Source organism: Buteo buteo, chromosome 8, assembly GCF_964188355.1.
Source record: "Buteo buteo chromosome 8, bButBut1.hap1.1, whole genome shotgun sequence".
Classification (NCBI taxonomy): Eukaryota; Metazoa; Chordata; class Aves; order Accipitriformes; family Accipitridae; genus Buteo; species Buteo buteo.
In genome coordinates, this window is record NC_134178.1 from 32,816,187 (window position 1) to 32,831,196 (window position 15,010).

The following is a 15,010-nucleotide window of genomic DNA, read 5'->3' on the forward strand; positions in this document are numbered from 1 at the left end:
ATATCTAAAACATGGTAGAGGAACCCTGCTCCAAAGCATGCACTCACCTCCAGTAACTACAGAAGGACTCAAGGTGACTAGCTGATCTATACAAATGTACATTTTGGGCACCTAGTTCAACAAAATGAAGGTCATCTTTAGTAACCGAATGTTTTCTTAGAAATCCGCAATATCATGACTTCAAATAACCTTGTTTATTTCTGGACAAGTGGCATTCATTGAAGGTGTGATGCAATATTTCCAATATATAATGAGTTATTTGCTGTGCATATAACATCATAAGACTTTAAAAAAAAAATTTAAAAGAATCAAACAATGCTTTCTTACCATGGCAGGAGCCATCCACTTCTTCATATCCTACACTGCAGATGCATCGTCCTAGAGGCACAAGCCAATCCCCATCTGCTCCACAATACAATTTTGGAGTATCACGTTCCTCAGCACTCTTCACACAGGAGCCCCGTACTTCCACCAAAGAGGAAGAATCAACCCTTGGAATAGTATCAGGAAACATAGCCAAATTACGGACCGTGAAAGGGCACTTTTTGTAATAAACACGGACTGAGACCAAAGCGATGCATGCTCCAATGTCCTGAAAAGCAAGATAAAATCCTTTCTTATTTATTGGCCCAACCTCACGAACTTCTGTGTTGAGTTTAAGAATGCGGTCACCCAAGTCCATCTGGGTAAAGCTCTCATCAGCTGCAATAGTATCAATTTTAGTGTACAGGTTTGGCTTGAATTTTACTCCATGAGACTCATCTGACTCCATGTAGTAGAGATTGAAAGTTTCCTTGCAGGTTCCCAGTACCCATGGAATACTGTTGCAGTCCCTCAGGGTAAACTTCATTTCCACATAAATCTTCTGTGCAGCATCACGGGAGATCCAGTTTGTTTGAAGCCAGTTGTTTTGGTTTGGTTCCATCACATTACATACCTGGTAAGTATGAATGGGACGATTGTGTTCATCCATTTCAGTTATGGCATCCCACTGAAAAGAAAATAATGTTGTTTGAAAACTAAGAAAAATACATATTATGCATATACACTGAACTCATGTATATATACACATGCATGCCCCATGTATATGCATCTATGGTTTAGTTAAGAATAATTATTTACTTAAAGCTTAGTGGAAAGACAGTAGTTAAAAGCAGATACCAACTACAGAATGGTACAACAAGTTTTATTTCAGAAACTCTATGATAATTTTCTATTAATAAAAACATTTAAAAATCAATGTAGCTCAGTAGAAGAGGAAAATACTGGCCATGTTTATATTAGCAAATTTAATAAGTCTGAGAACATTCCTGGGCATGTAATTCAATCACCTATGCCCCCCCAAAATTGGTAGAACAGTCCTGTTTGGTATGCTGGTGGGCTGGCTCTCTGGCAGTCCTCCAGGCAATTCCCACAGCTCAGGCACATGACACTGGCGAGGCACCTGCAGCAGTTGGCAGCTGGAAGGTAGCCACTCTGGTTTGGTGGGTTTGAGGTGTTTGGTATAGGTTGTCCTAGTTTACACAATTGCCCTAGAAACATTCAGCTGTATATACAAAGATGTTACAGTTCTGGCTCCATAGGGTCTGTATTACACTTATTTCCGCTAAAAAAAAAAACCAAACCCAAACCAAACCCCACCAAAAAACCCACAAACCACCAACCTGTCACAGGCATCATGCCATTGTTGTTGCCTTCATAAATTCTCTTTCTTGCAATTTGGAGCTAAAGGAGGACCTTTTTTTTTTTTTCCTCTCCCCTACACTTCTCTGCCCCCCCCCCCAGGTGTTACATTACATCAACTTTGTTAAAATGTTCTCAAATTCTGGTGGAAATTCCCACATAGATGCTCTCAAAAAACCCATGAATCTTTGAAGAATATATGCTGTATGGCATTTTAAAATTTTGTATTAATTACATACAGGTGTACACACATAACATGCCAAAGCGCATGTTCAAATAACACACAATATGCAATTCTGAGTACTAAAACAAGAAATGGATCTTGCATATCATTGTTCAAACATAAATTCAAATTCTGTTAGCCCCAAGATCCATCAATCCCACAAGTTCTTCTGCTCTAATGCACACAGCATCAATATTTTTAAAATTAAAGTTACACTCCTAAAGATATATTTTGACTATTTAAGCAGACGAATATTCATAGTGCCTGCCTACTTCAGTATTACAAGAAAGGTATGGTTGGCCTGTGGCCTACTGGATTAAGAAAGCTCAGGAAGTACAAGTTCAGTTTACCATTTTTAAGCAATAAAAAAATACCATTTAGAAACACTGTGGAAAGCAAGACTTTACCTGTTCATTTTTTTCTGTGAAAGAGGAAGATTTACTTAAGAGTTAGGTCCTCATTTTCAGAAAAATTCCCAGACATCATATGGCTCTTAAGGCCCACGTGAGTATGTAGAAAACTAGCTGGCTTTACTTTGAGTTTTAAGAACAAATAATGTCACAATATGGAAGTGAGGGAACATGTGCATCTCCAAGACCTTCACATAATCTTTATGTAAAAACAAAACAACACAACACAAAAGCACACAACAACATGTGGGGGGGGGGAAGTATACCTTTTACTTTAGGAGTGAACTGATCCACCATGGCGGAAGCAGCAGAAAAAATAAATAATAACCTGTAGCTCCATTAGCCTGAAAACTTTGATTTTAAATGATGGCTAGAATTCATGTGGAAAAAGGAATTCCAATTTTGAAAGGAAATCCAGATGCAATCAGAGGATTGGGATTCCTGGTCACTGCAGCATGCATCTGGGAGCTATGCAGAAAAATAGGGCAAGTGAAGGCCTTTACAGGCCATCCATCACTTTCGGGGATTCTTCCTATCACAGGAAGAACGATAACCTCTTCTGAAGGTCCTGTCCTAAGAATCACAAAGCCTACTACTTATATGATAGCCAGACAATGGCAAATACTTGGCAAACAATCTGCTGACTCTTTAGAGATTCATATATGGCCAAGGGCTTTCGGCCTCTATGACTTATATGCATTCAGAAAGGGCAAAGCTGCTACTTCAGCATTCATGGCAAGACCAGAACAAATTCAGATGTGGTCAAAATTGTATGATGGACTAGTTAGCACAGGGCTTCTTGTGTCATTGTCCCCAAACTGGTCTGAACTATGATTAAAGTCTACCCTGTAGCAAGCAATATAATACCCCAAGTAGACCTTGGCTTTGGGAAAGGAAAAGGGGACTTTCATGCTCTAGTGGGCCAGGCCTCTTCCCTTTTGCCAAGCAAGAACCCACAAAGTTTGAATGGATTCAAAATTCCACAGGCATGAAGGATTAAAAAAAAATAAATTTTTTAATTTTAAATATAATTAAAATCTACAGCTCCAAGCCTTGAAACCTCACCAGAAGAGGTTCTTTAAAAACAAAGCAGGGAAGTCTCTCAGCTGTTGGTCTCCATTTTGCCTACCATATCTGTTACATGAGCCAAGGACATAACCACCTTTTCCTTCACATATAAAACATGTACTATAAGTTTAAGCATTATTACACAAATTTGCATTATACACAAATGTAACCACAACATAGATTTAGAAAAAAAACAAACAGAAGCACAAAAGGTTTTCCACATTTGCTTATCAAACCACATTAAAATGAAGATGTGCTATATGCTCCAGAGAGGTCTCAAAAAAAACCCAAAACAAACAAACAAAAAAACCCCACAAAAACCAGAAAGCAAACAAAAAAAACCCAACAAAAAAAAAACCAACCACAAAACCACGCAAAACAAAACCACCCACCCAAACAAAAAAACCACCACACCAAACCCAGAATAAAGGAGTAGTAGGAGGGATGACGATGTAGTTTTTAAAATACAGAGCAGTCTTCAGAACCAGAGTAAACTGGCTTAAAGCAAAAAAGCCTCAACATACTACTGCCTCTTAAAAGTGTTAGGGGGAAAAAAAAAATCCAACATATCTTCCCCTTACTGTAAGATTCTCTTCAGAAATATTTATATATTCACTTTGAATCAATATCTCAATTTGAACTTAGAGATTAAAGCCCTGAAGTTAGCTGCTAACCATGTAGTTAATAATATAAATCTATTGCTTCCGTAGGAAAGTGAAGGCTCAGCACTTCAATAACTGGTTTAAAAGAATAAAACAAGATGGATTGATCAAACATGGACAGTGCTTTAGTTCATTCAAAGCAGACCTTGCATGCTTCATGCCTGTGCCTTTCCATTGTGCTCCCAAAGAGCCTGCTGACAACTCTGAATTTATAAGAGTTCATGCATTGGGCAAGAAAAACATTTAAAAGGCATTTGCAAAAATGTTAAACAGTGGTAGTCTAATCATCATACATGTAAAATATTGTCAAAAAAAGTTAACATCTATCATTTCAACCTAGCCATCACACTAAGACATACTGTATCAGATACACTTATAAATACAGCGGTGAGGTTTTTTAGCATGTGTTCTTAATTACTAGTTCCAGATATTAGAGTGCAAATGAGGTGAATTCTGCCACCTCAAAATGTCAATGTAATTTACTGAAGAGTCTAACAGAACTTAATCTGTGATAGTCTCTGACAAGGAAACATTCTTCTTGGGTGTAATATAATCTGCTTTTAATTTTACACAAGTGTTGCATTTTTCTTCTGATAAAACCAGCCAGGAAATATTAAGCAATATTTAAATTCACTGCAGACAACAAAAAGCCAAGCAATTTATCAAATATACACTAGTGTTCTTTTGGGTGTATTTCATATTATAGCTCCTAACTAATTAAATGAAAAGTATTTATAAACACTTTTGTTGTGCAAAACTAATTTTCCCTAAAACCTTAAAAACAAATTAACAGAAGCATCTCATTGGTGATGTTTGCACAAGAATGTGGTAGCTCCCACTGCCCCCAGAACACCTAACCTGACATGCACAAAAGCTGGCAGAAGGTGTCTGGTTTAGACAAGCTGACAGTTCAGGCTTCCTTCAAACCAAGCCTCTTGGCATCCCAATGCACTGCATTACTTTCAAAATCTTTTGATTACATTCCTTTCAAATGAGGAAAGCCTCCAATAACGTTGACAGAAGAAGCAGCAGCTTAAAGCTAATTCTTACAACTGGAGTTCCAGAACTTAAGAAGAAATGTCAAAGACACAGTTTGGAGGAAAGACTTCAAAATTCTATTTTAACAGTGTAATCAACAGCAGCATGGATAAGAGGTTACACTTTACTGTCACATGTGGCATAAAGGAGGAGTAAATGTCACTAAAAATAGAACAACATGGAATTTGAAGATTGGTAGAGAAAAGATTTTAAGGTTACTTGTCACATTCAAGTACAAAATATAAGATTAGGCTACAAACCACACAGATTTTAGTTAGATAAAATCTCAGCTGTTTTCATATCTCTACAAGCTACTTTACCACCTGTTTCATTTTAGGACTTCACTAATATTTAACAGCTGTACAGAGAACACTATAAAGAACAAATTACCCAATTTAAATCTTCTACTAGATATACATAATACTGAAATCTCTTTTCCATGTTCCCCAATTTTTGTTATTCTTATTTTAGACCAGACACTACAGATTAACAAAATCAGCAACAGCCATTTATTACAATTCAGTAGGTTGTATCACCAAAGGCTGTACGAACATTACAAAGAGAACGATTGCATTTCACATATTTTATGTTATTTTTAAACGCATTACTGTCTGATAAAAAAATGTCTTAGTGATACCATGCTACAGAAAATTAAAAACAGTGGACCAGTTTCAGCCTGATGGCAACAGTCATAACTTCCCTGAAGACACCAGTTATTTTAACAAATTCTGAAACTTGACTTAAATCACAGTCAGCCTCTTAAGCGAACCCTTATTGAGGTCACATCATGCTGCTTAAAGAAAAGAAATGTTAAATTGACAATTGGTGTGACTTGCCCAGTACTAGCCATACACAACATTGGATTTACAGGGGGAACACAGAACAGAAAGGACTGAGAGGATATTAGCTCGCCCTGTTGGCAGCTCTCAGCTCTCCGTGGCAGCACCGTAAAGCTGCATGTTCCCATGTCAACCCTACGGCTCCTCTTTGACTTCCAGTCCCAGGTGCTGCCTATGGGCAGCAGGGAGCAGTCCTGGCACTGCACCACTGCATCTTTTCCCATGGGAAGACCCGCACTACAGGCTCTTCTCCACTGTACCACTTGAGCCTCTCGTTTCCCACATTGGCTACTTCCCTTGTGCCGTGTGCGCAGAAGCAAGGCCAAGCAGATTCTCACTGTTTAGCAGCAGCCCTATTTGCGCTTGAAGAATTCATTGCAATATTTTTATTTGTATGTCAAACTTTACCGTAAGAATCTTTTCCATTTAATAGGGGCAGTTATACCAAGCAGTTGAAAATGTCTATTCTGTAATGAGCTGATATCTAGATAACTTCACATGTAGTGAAAGACACTTTTCCCACACGTTGTCACACTGACTGATGAATTAATAGTGGGTCTTAGTCTCAGATAACAGTTATTCAGGCACTGATCCCAGCAGCAGTTTGGTAATCTAGGATGGCAGCTTTAGCACCTTGCACAGCTCAAGATTCTTTTTATTGACGTTTTACTTCATTTAAAGGTAGGGACACTGGTTACTGAGGCCTGCACCCTTACTCAGTGGTTTAAGGAATGGAAGAGACCGTCTGCCCTTACAATTTTGCTGCATTTGTATCCTAAGCTAGAAAGTTCCTTCCCCTTTTTTCTTATCTTTTATACACAATGGTTAATTCTCTAAAAATGAAGAGTTCTACACTTATGCATACCTAACCAGTGTACATTAGCTGACTCCTAAATACAAAAAGGTTGTGGCAGACTTAGCATTCCACACAGTTGGGTATTAAGTACACAACGGGACACCTGGGTAAAATATTCTACACAAATCTTTTGTTGTTGAGCAAAAAATGTAGGGATAAGTACTGGCTTTCCATGCAGAGAACTGAAGGAAAAAGCTGTGCCTGAAAGGAACATGGGAGGGGAGATTGGTGAACAAAACCTGTTGACTTCAGCCATTCTGCATTTGACTACCTCCTAAGAAAACACATCTGTAAAGGCAAGTTCTCAACAGTAATAAGTCTTATTACCTATCTGGCAACAGAACAAAGATTTCCTTTCTAAATCAGGGAACAAAATACGTAAGGTTCATGCTACACAGGTCTGCTTTACTCTATTGGTTTCAGAGAGTGAGGTAATTTCAGAAATGCAGCTGTCAACTACTTCTTACACAAAAACATAGGCTGGAATTTGAAAATTCAGTGAACCTGAACTGTAGCGATGCAGTTTTCTGATGTTTACCCCTCACTGCCCACAGATGTCCACTTAGAACAGGTCAGGTCCCTAACAGTAAAAAGGATGGACTGTGTTTGTTATACAGACCTGCTGCTATCCTAAAAAGCAGTCTGGAGAAAGTTACAAGTGTGTCTGTGCAACTCATGTACCCAAGAACAGTTAAGTAAGTATTTCCATATTTATGACATCCAACGAGGGTAAAAAGAAAGCAGATAGTATTTTTTTTTCTGATACTTTAATTGGTTCTTCTATTTTGCCGTTTTTATAAATGGTTTATTACTCATTTTCATCATCAGTATTTGCAGTTCTCAGCTGGGAGTCATCTAATGAAATCTACAAGTGAATTCGCACTTTCAACTGTTCACTACTGACAATCTTTTCGGTCCCATTTCCATGGAAACAAGCTGAATGGTAAAAATAAAGAGAGTTTTTAAAGTTTTTTTAAATTCCCATATACTATCTGTCTCCAGTGAGATGATCTCCATAGAAATGAGATCAGAAAGGTCTACGCTAGGAAACAATAGAGAAGGACCTGCACTTGGCATGCACAGCTGCTGGCTGCCATCTGCAAACGCAGATTTAAACATCTAGTTGCTGTAGTGACGTTCAAGCAAAACCAACTCCACTACATAACAGAAAATAGCAGAAAATAACTTCTCTCTTAAATTAACGTGCTTAGAAAATGAAGATTTTAAAACACAGCTGGCATTTAAAACATGACACTGAAACCAGTAAGATTAAAGAGTATTAATAAAGAACTACAGAATTACTGTAAATTAAAGGCATTGAGTTAATATTTTTCCCCATTCCCTCCAATTCAATTTCTTCACCCCCACCTTTTTTCAAGATCTACAACTTTGTATGTGAAAATAGATGCTCAGCCCTCCAAAGTCCAGTAACACAAGTGATAATACTGAACTTAAGAAATGTGCCTATTTAAAACAAAAAAAGCAGACAAAACTCCACAGCTATTCACGTATTTCCTATGCAAGTACAAATTGGCATAGCTAGCAAAATAAAACAGCAATTAAACTACTTACGGTCTTACATTTAAATCAAGCTGATTTAAAGTTGCTTAGGGAGTACATATAAATACATAGCATGCATTAGATTAGCTCTGTAGAACTATAACTACAATTGCAACACAGTTTTAGAGGAAAACATGACCTCTGTTTTCTACATAGGCAGCAGCATATAGGCACAGACTATGACAGTCGATGGCAAACCCCTCATAAAATCTGTAGAAGTAAAATGTAATTAAAAGGGAAAAACAAAATCAGGATAAATAAAAAAAAACCTTAAAGAATAACTAAGGAAATATAAAGAAAATATAGGAAAGAAAGTGGCAGATTATTCTCTGTTCTCCAAATGCAAGTGTTAATAGGTCTCGGGCTATGGAACAGCTGCTCTATGGCTGAAGTAGTCAGGATGATTCAGAAAGCTGTAAATGCACTCAAAAAGTGAAAATCCAAAAGCGAGTCGCTTTTCTGTTATTTACGTGAAGTGCTGAATACTGAACAACCATGAGGATGAGCTGCTCCAGATGATCCAACTCTGCTCGGGCAACTGTTCTGGTTCATAGGAATGTTTTCTTCAGGCAAGCAAGACTAGGATCTGGTGAGATCTGGGGGGGATGAGCCCTGGAATCCAAGCAAGACCAACTTCAGATATATGAAACAATTGACTCTCACTTGGGGATTAGCCAGCATAAGACTTTGGGATCAAACGGCAAAATAGGACAGCCCTGCTCTAGCTTTGTAGAGTGCATTGTGGCTGTTGCAGAAGAAAAGGGAGTCACAGGTCCTGAATGTGGACCTTTACGCATATACTAGAAAAGATCAAGATGCCAAGAAACATGGCTACATTTCAAAACATGTGATCTGATGCAGGGCTCAAACTACTGAGGCAGTCAATCCATTTGGCTGACCAGAATCTAGACAGCAGTATCATAATGCACCAGTGAAAGTTACTCACACAATAAAGTTTCTGCTGTCTAGATATGGCAGAAAAAGTATAAAACAGGAGCCAGAAATAACAACACACCTTTCCTTCCACTCTAGATCATGAGAAGGCAAAGCACATTCAGAAAAGAGATACACAGAAAACTGGAAGGAAAAAAGAAAAAAGAATTCACACTTAATATGTGCACACACAAAGGCTATTTATAACAAAACTGATATATAACTGAAGCCAGCCACTGATGTGTAAAATACTATTCTCCTCAGTACTTTGGAACAAGACCATTGTTTCCCTGAATGCATTATGGACTATAAAAGACTCAATGACTTGCATCAAGGATCTGCAAGTATACCGTGCCAGACTAATTTTCTTTCTAAATGAGACACACTAGTAAAACCTCAGCAGGTGGTGAGAGATGCCACAATCCAGTGGTGACAAGTGTGCTGATCACCTTTCCAGCGGCATCTTATCCCTATGTAATGCAACACTTCCAACATATTCAGAATTGAATGGAAAGCGAGAGCAGAAAGTCTACACCTTTTCCAGATACTATAGCTCTTAGCACTCAAGCCTGCTGCATGCCCTTCAAAACCTGTCCATGTGCCATCTCTGGGACCTGCCCCGTAGCTTGCTGACCTGTTTTACAGAAGAAATAATAAAATAAATATATAAAACAGTAGTTTACAGGTACCTGCTACTAGAACAATGCTGATTTAACTGACGGTAAGGGTTGTGTGTTACAATTAGCAGAGAGGCTGCCAGCAGCCGCAGAGTCCTTCTGCTTAGACAAAACACTGAATAATGCTGATGCTGGCATGCTGATGAGAAGAAGAGGCTAGCAATCCTTACTCGGCTGAATGAGACTTATGGGATTAACTAAGAATACATGCAGAATGCGATGGCTCTAAATAGCAATACTTATGTGATGAAATACATGGGTCTGTTGTGGAATAACTGACATGTATGTAAGAAACAAGTTTTGCCACCCATTAGTAAATAAAAGATATCATGACTTAAAATACACAAGTGTAAATTCTTATACTTCCTTATAATTAGAATAAGACAAACAAGGACTGAGAAAAAAAATACAACTAAAAAATAAATCAATCAGACTGTAGGTATAGTTTAGTCAAGCTCCAACAGGTATTAGCTGTTTAATAGTAATGTTTGTTTGCTGATGTGTTGCTTTATTTCCTGAACATGAGGAGCTGGAGCAATCCTGGCTCTACCCCTTGCAGCACCTAGCACAGAGTAACTGCAGCAGGAAAGTTATAATACTGCTCAGCAAAGCCACAGTGCTGGGTACTTTTGTAATGCTGCTGTACTGGGTACATTGGTAATGCTGCACAATAGCTGGTTGCACCAGCTATGTGTCCAGAGATATTTAGAAACACAGAAAAACATAGACTGGAGGGACCTTTGCAGAAAAAAACCATGACCAATCTCTACAGTTCTAGTTCAGAAAGTTCTACAAATGCAGAGGTCCCCTTTTAATCTTTCTCAGCTGTTTGTGACCAGCTCTGTGTAGCCATGTCAGTACTGCACTGACTCTGATCCAACAAGCCTTGTGGTACTGGAGCTGGTCTGTAGGGTCCCCTCCTGCCATACCCCCACTCCCCATGCACCTCAACCCTGCAAATTGTTTTGGCCTGCTGAGAAGCTAGAATAGTTTCAAGGCAGGGAGACACTTGGTAGAAGATAGTCTCAGCCCTCCGTCTGAGAGCTGACCTTGACTGCTTTATGATTGAATGCATGCAGTACTATAAGTCAAAATGACTGACTGCTTTTACCAGTTAACCCCTTCAAAAATTGTGCATAACCCCTTCAAAGTTCCAAATATTAGTTCCCTTTTACTTGCTTTCCAGGCTTTGAATCTTCAATTCCGGCATTTGAAATTCCTCTTCAGCAGCGGAAAGATCCTCTTTTGCCTTTACCACTCCAAGAAACAGATCTTTAAGCGAATACCACAGAATCACAGCAAAACAACAGTCCCAGCTATGTGCACCCAGAAAGTGGGCTATGACTCAGAGTTTGCCATTTTCATTTCCTGACTAATCGCTCGGGGAAAAAACGTTTCAGTGTGAGTGATGGCAGAAACTGTACAAATACCTCACAAGCTCCAGGTTTTCCTATTGAAGAGCAGTGGATCTCGGAGTCCATTTTTATGTGGGCATTGGCATATTTAAGTTACCGCCATTAGCAGGCAGTCAATGGGGTTAATATGAAGTAAACCCCATAAGAATATCTATCTATTGCTTCTTCTCCTCTCTCCCTCATTCTTTCCTAAGGTCTCTACTGTTTAAGAAAGAAAAAAAAAATCCTGCCATTTCTGCTCCTTATTGAATTAGTACTAGTCAATTAGTGTTTTTAATTGAAACTATACCAAACAGAAACAATTAAGAATAATAATTATACAAAGTAGCTATATAAGGCTTTTCATCTTTAGAGTGCTTTACAAACACTAACACATTAATTCAAACTAAGACATAAAACTAAAGAAGCAAAACTAAAGATAATGAGAGGAAGGTTAAGTGACAGATCACTGATTTTTACCAGCATGCGCTGCAAGTTACAGTAATGAGGAGCTTGCTGTATCAGTGTGGATGCCTTTATCTGATGCTACACACACCCACATGAACTGAAGCGATGCCACTTCAAAACTTCACTGCAGCACAACTATATTCCTTTAAGCATGTTAGCATATAAATCCCTCAGTTTATCTGCATATTCTAGCTACATGCATTACAACTTTACTCATTTTCTAGGTTGACTCAGAGTGGTGCATAAGGATTCTGCAGAGTAACTTCCATTACAGGTTGGAAACATCTTTAACAATGTCTCCAAAATATGTATAGAAATAAATACATACAAATCAGAAGCCTGCGTTTTTGGTGGGGGTTTTGCGGTGGTTTTTTTTGGTGTTTGGGGTTTTTTTTCTTTTTTTAAATAAAATGCTATCCATATCAACCTTATGCATATAGTCTCTGAAGTCCAAAGCAGAAACAGATGAAAACAAATGGGGAAGAGAAAGGAAAAGAAAACAATAACCAATGTTTTCCAGCAAATCAGTTTGTTCATGCTTCCCATGTAATTGCTTATTTACTGAGAGCTTGTAAAGCAGTACTGTCTCCTGGGGAAGTCCAGGCTCAATCATACTCGTTAAAATGTACTGGAAGAAAACAACCTGCTACCCTTCCCCAGCGCTCCTTCCTTTCATCCCATTTCTGAGCACACAAATGGGGGAAGCATAAAGCTCTTAATTATCCTATAATACATATAAGCTGATACTGAAAACACTTCATTCACTAGAGTTGAGTAGAGTATCATCAGAGCAACCTCTCAGACATCTCCTCTTTTCTACATGTTGCTGCATTCTTCAGATATATCTGAATAAGAAAAGATATGAACTATGATAATGAATAATTCATGTGCTCTTTCAGCCTCCCCCCTCCCATTACCCATATTTTCAATTAGATAAAAAACAAAGATACTTTCCAAATCAATTTCTGGAAAAGCTAATAACAGTAAAGGAGAAAATTTCATTTTCCTCTATCTTGGATTCTTTTGGTAGACAGAATAATGTTTCATATAGCTTTATTCACAAACTTTGCGGGAAGCGGATCCTCTCTATTCTTTGTGTTGCGTACACAACTTTGAATCACATGGCTACACACTGAGCACGCTTTTGTTCACGTCTGCATATTCGGCAGAGTAGGCCAGGCTATCTTCTTATATAGGTTTGCAGTCTCTTCAGGTTAACTCAAATTAGAGAGCAGCTAGAAGGTGTTACTTCAAATGAATAACTTCCTATGATAAGACACATACAGATCTTCAGTATGTTTTTCCGTAGGTCTGTTGTTCAGATTTCTGAAGGAAAAAAACCTTAGAAAGCGAGTTGCAGAGATTTATCTATTTATTTGTTCTATTTTTAGTTCACTAAGCGTTGTTTTCTTAGAAGAAGACATAATTCCCCGAGATACATAGAACAAAATTTGGCTTTCCAAAAGAACCTTGTTTGTAACACGAGGCACCACTCACCAGGTGGACGCTCTGTGTTAGGAGCGTGTCCTGATCAGGTCAGACCCAGTTTCCAGGAAACCATTTCTCAATGATAGATAGAGGATGTTTGTGTCTCCATCTTTTATCCCTTTGAAGGGATGGGTTGAACACAGGACTAAAAATAAAAAGGTAGAAATGTCCCACCATATTAAATTATTTACCTCCACTGAACGTGACACCTAATGAAGGCATCTTTGCTGTATTCTTATCTTTTGTGGTAGAGATTTTGAAGCTTCTTCAGAGACTTATGGTCCTGTAGAAACGATCCCTTCCTAGCTGAAATAACATTAAATGTCTCAGCCTTCAACTAGTAAGCATTTGTTTCAGTTATGTTATATACCAAAATAAAATTAGAACTTGAGTTTAAATATTTCTAGCTGTCTAGTGTTAGTGTTGACAAGTCAAGTCAACAAGATGTGACCACCTCGCAATTCAGCCCACCAGCTGTTTCAGGAGCTTTTTCTAATCACAGATCACATGGCTGTGTCATGTGTCTGTCTGGAACAAAATTCACAAAGGAATTTATAAGGCTGAAAATTGCAAGTCAAAGAGAAGACAGTAAGAAAAAAAATGTAGCAATAGCAAACTTAAAAACCTCCTACAAACTACTATAATACTTAGGCAATTCAGTGAAATTTTTACCGCTTGAGTTCATAAGCAACTCCATATTTGACACAGAATAACAAGCTTGAACTGTTTTCATTTTAAAAGCACACAATTTAGGGCAAAGATATTTAAACTTGTCATGCTTTCATTTGCTTTTAACATATGTTGATCAGTTTTAGCTTAATTTTTTTTTCTATCTTTTGGGATTTATAATAGTTATCCTTGTATTTTCCAGATTCTGCAATTGCAAGGGTAGCAACTGACTTCATTATCTTAAGTTCAATAATATTTTTTTCACCTAACTGTAACCTAGAGCCATATCTGCACCCCACTGTAGACAACTTTGTCTGCAGATATATAGAGCAGCCACAGGCTAATGACAAATCACTGCAGTTGTGGGTGGTCACAGAATGTCAACTATAGGTCAAATTAGATATCAGGTTCTTTTTATCATTTATCAAGAGAAAGATTACACCTTGCATGTTTTTCTTCAAGAACCTTCCTTTCAGTTGTCACAACAAACTTCTCCCCACAAGAATGATACTTTATAACGTTATAGTTTAACACAATTGTTGAGATGTTAGTCCAATGTCCCTACTGCAATATATTGCCTGCCAGCAGGATGTCCTTTTAACATGAAAATAAAAAAAAAAACATTCATGTATGTAACTTCTGAACAGCAAAAAGGAGGAACAGATTTTTTGGCATATGTCTTCACAGGGTTTTTTTGATGAAGGACATTAGTAAGATTTAGATTTTTATTTAGAACTTCTACATCAGTGAAGGTCATATATCATTTATTTAAAAATAGTTCCATGACTATTTGGTCTAATTAAGAAACATTGAAAAAAGCTTTCATAAAAGTTAGATTAATATCATTGAAAGAATGCACACCAAAAGCAGACAATCTTTATAGAATATTACTAAAAATCTTTATCTTTTCTGTAGACCGAGCTAAATTTGTGCTATGAAACACAACTTTTCGTAGGTTTTTTTTCCTGTTATTTAAATTCTGCTCTTAACAGACCTTCCAGTTTTCTAGAACATAAATGTTGGAGTATTCATGGGGCCAGGG

General features: G+C 37.8%; 1 protein-coding gene across 1 annotated transcript in view; it reads right to left on the bottom strand.

The window, feature by feature from the left end:
• Positions 1 to 15,010, bottom strand: part of EPHA6 (EPH receptor A6) — a 513,140-nt gene that overhangs the window by 383,752 nt on the left and 114,378 nt on the right. The window contains exon 3 of the mRNA XM_075034050.1: positions 328 to 991. Within this exon, the coding sequence (XP_074890151.1) occupies positions 328 to 991 (664 nt within the window). The remainder of the gene's footprint in view (positions 1 to 327; positions 992 to 15,010) is intronic.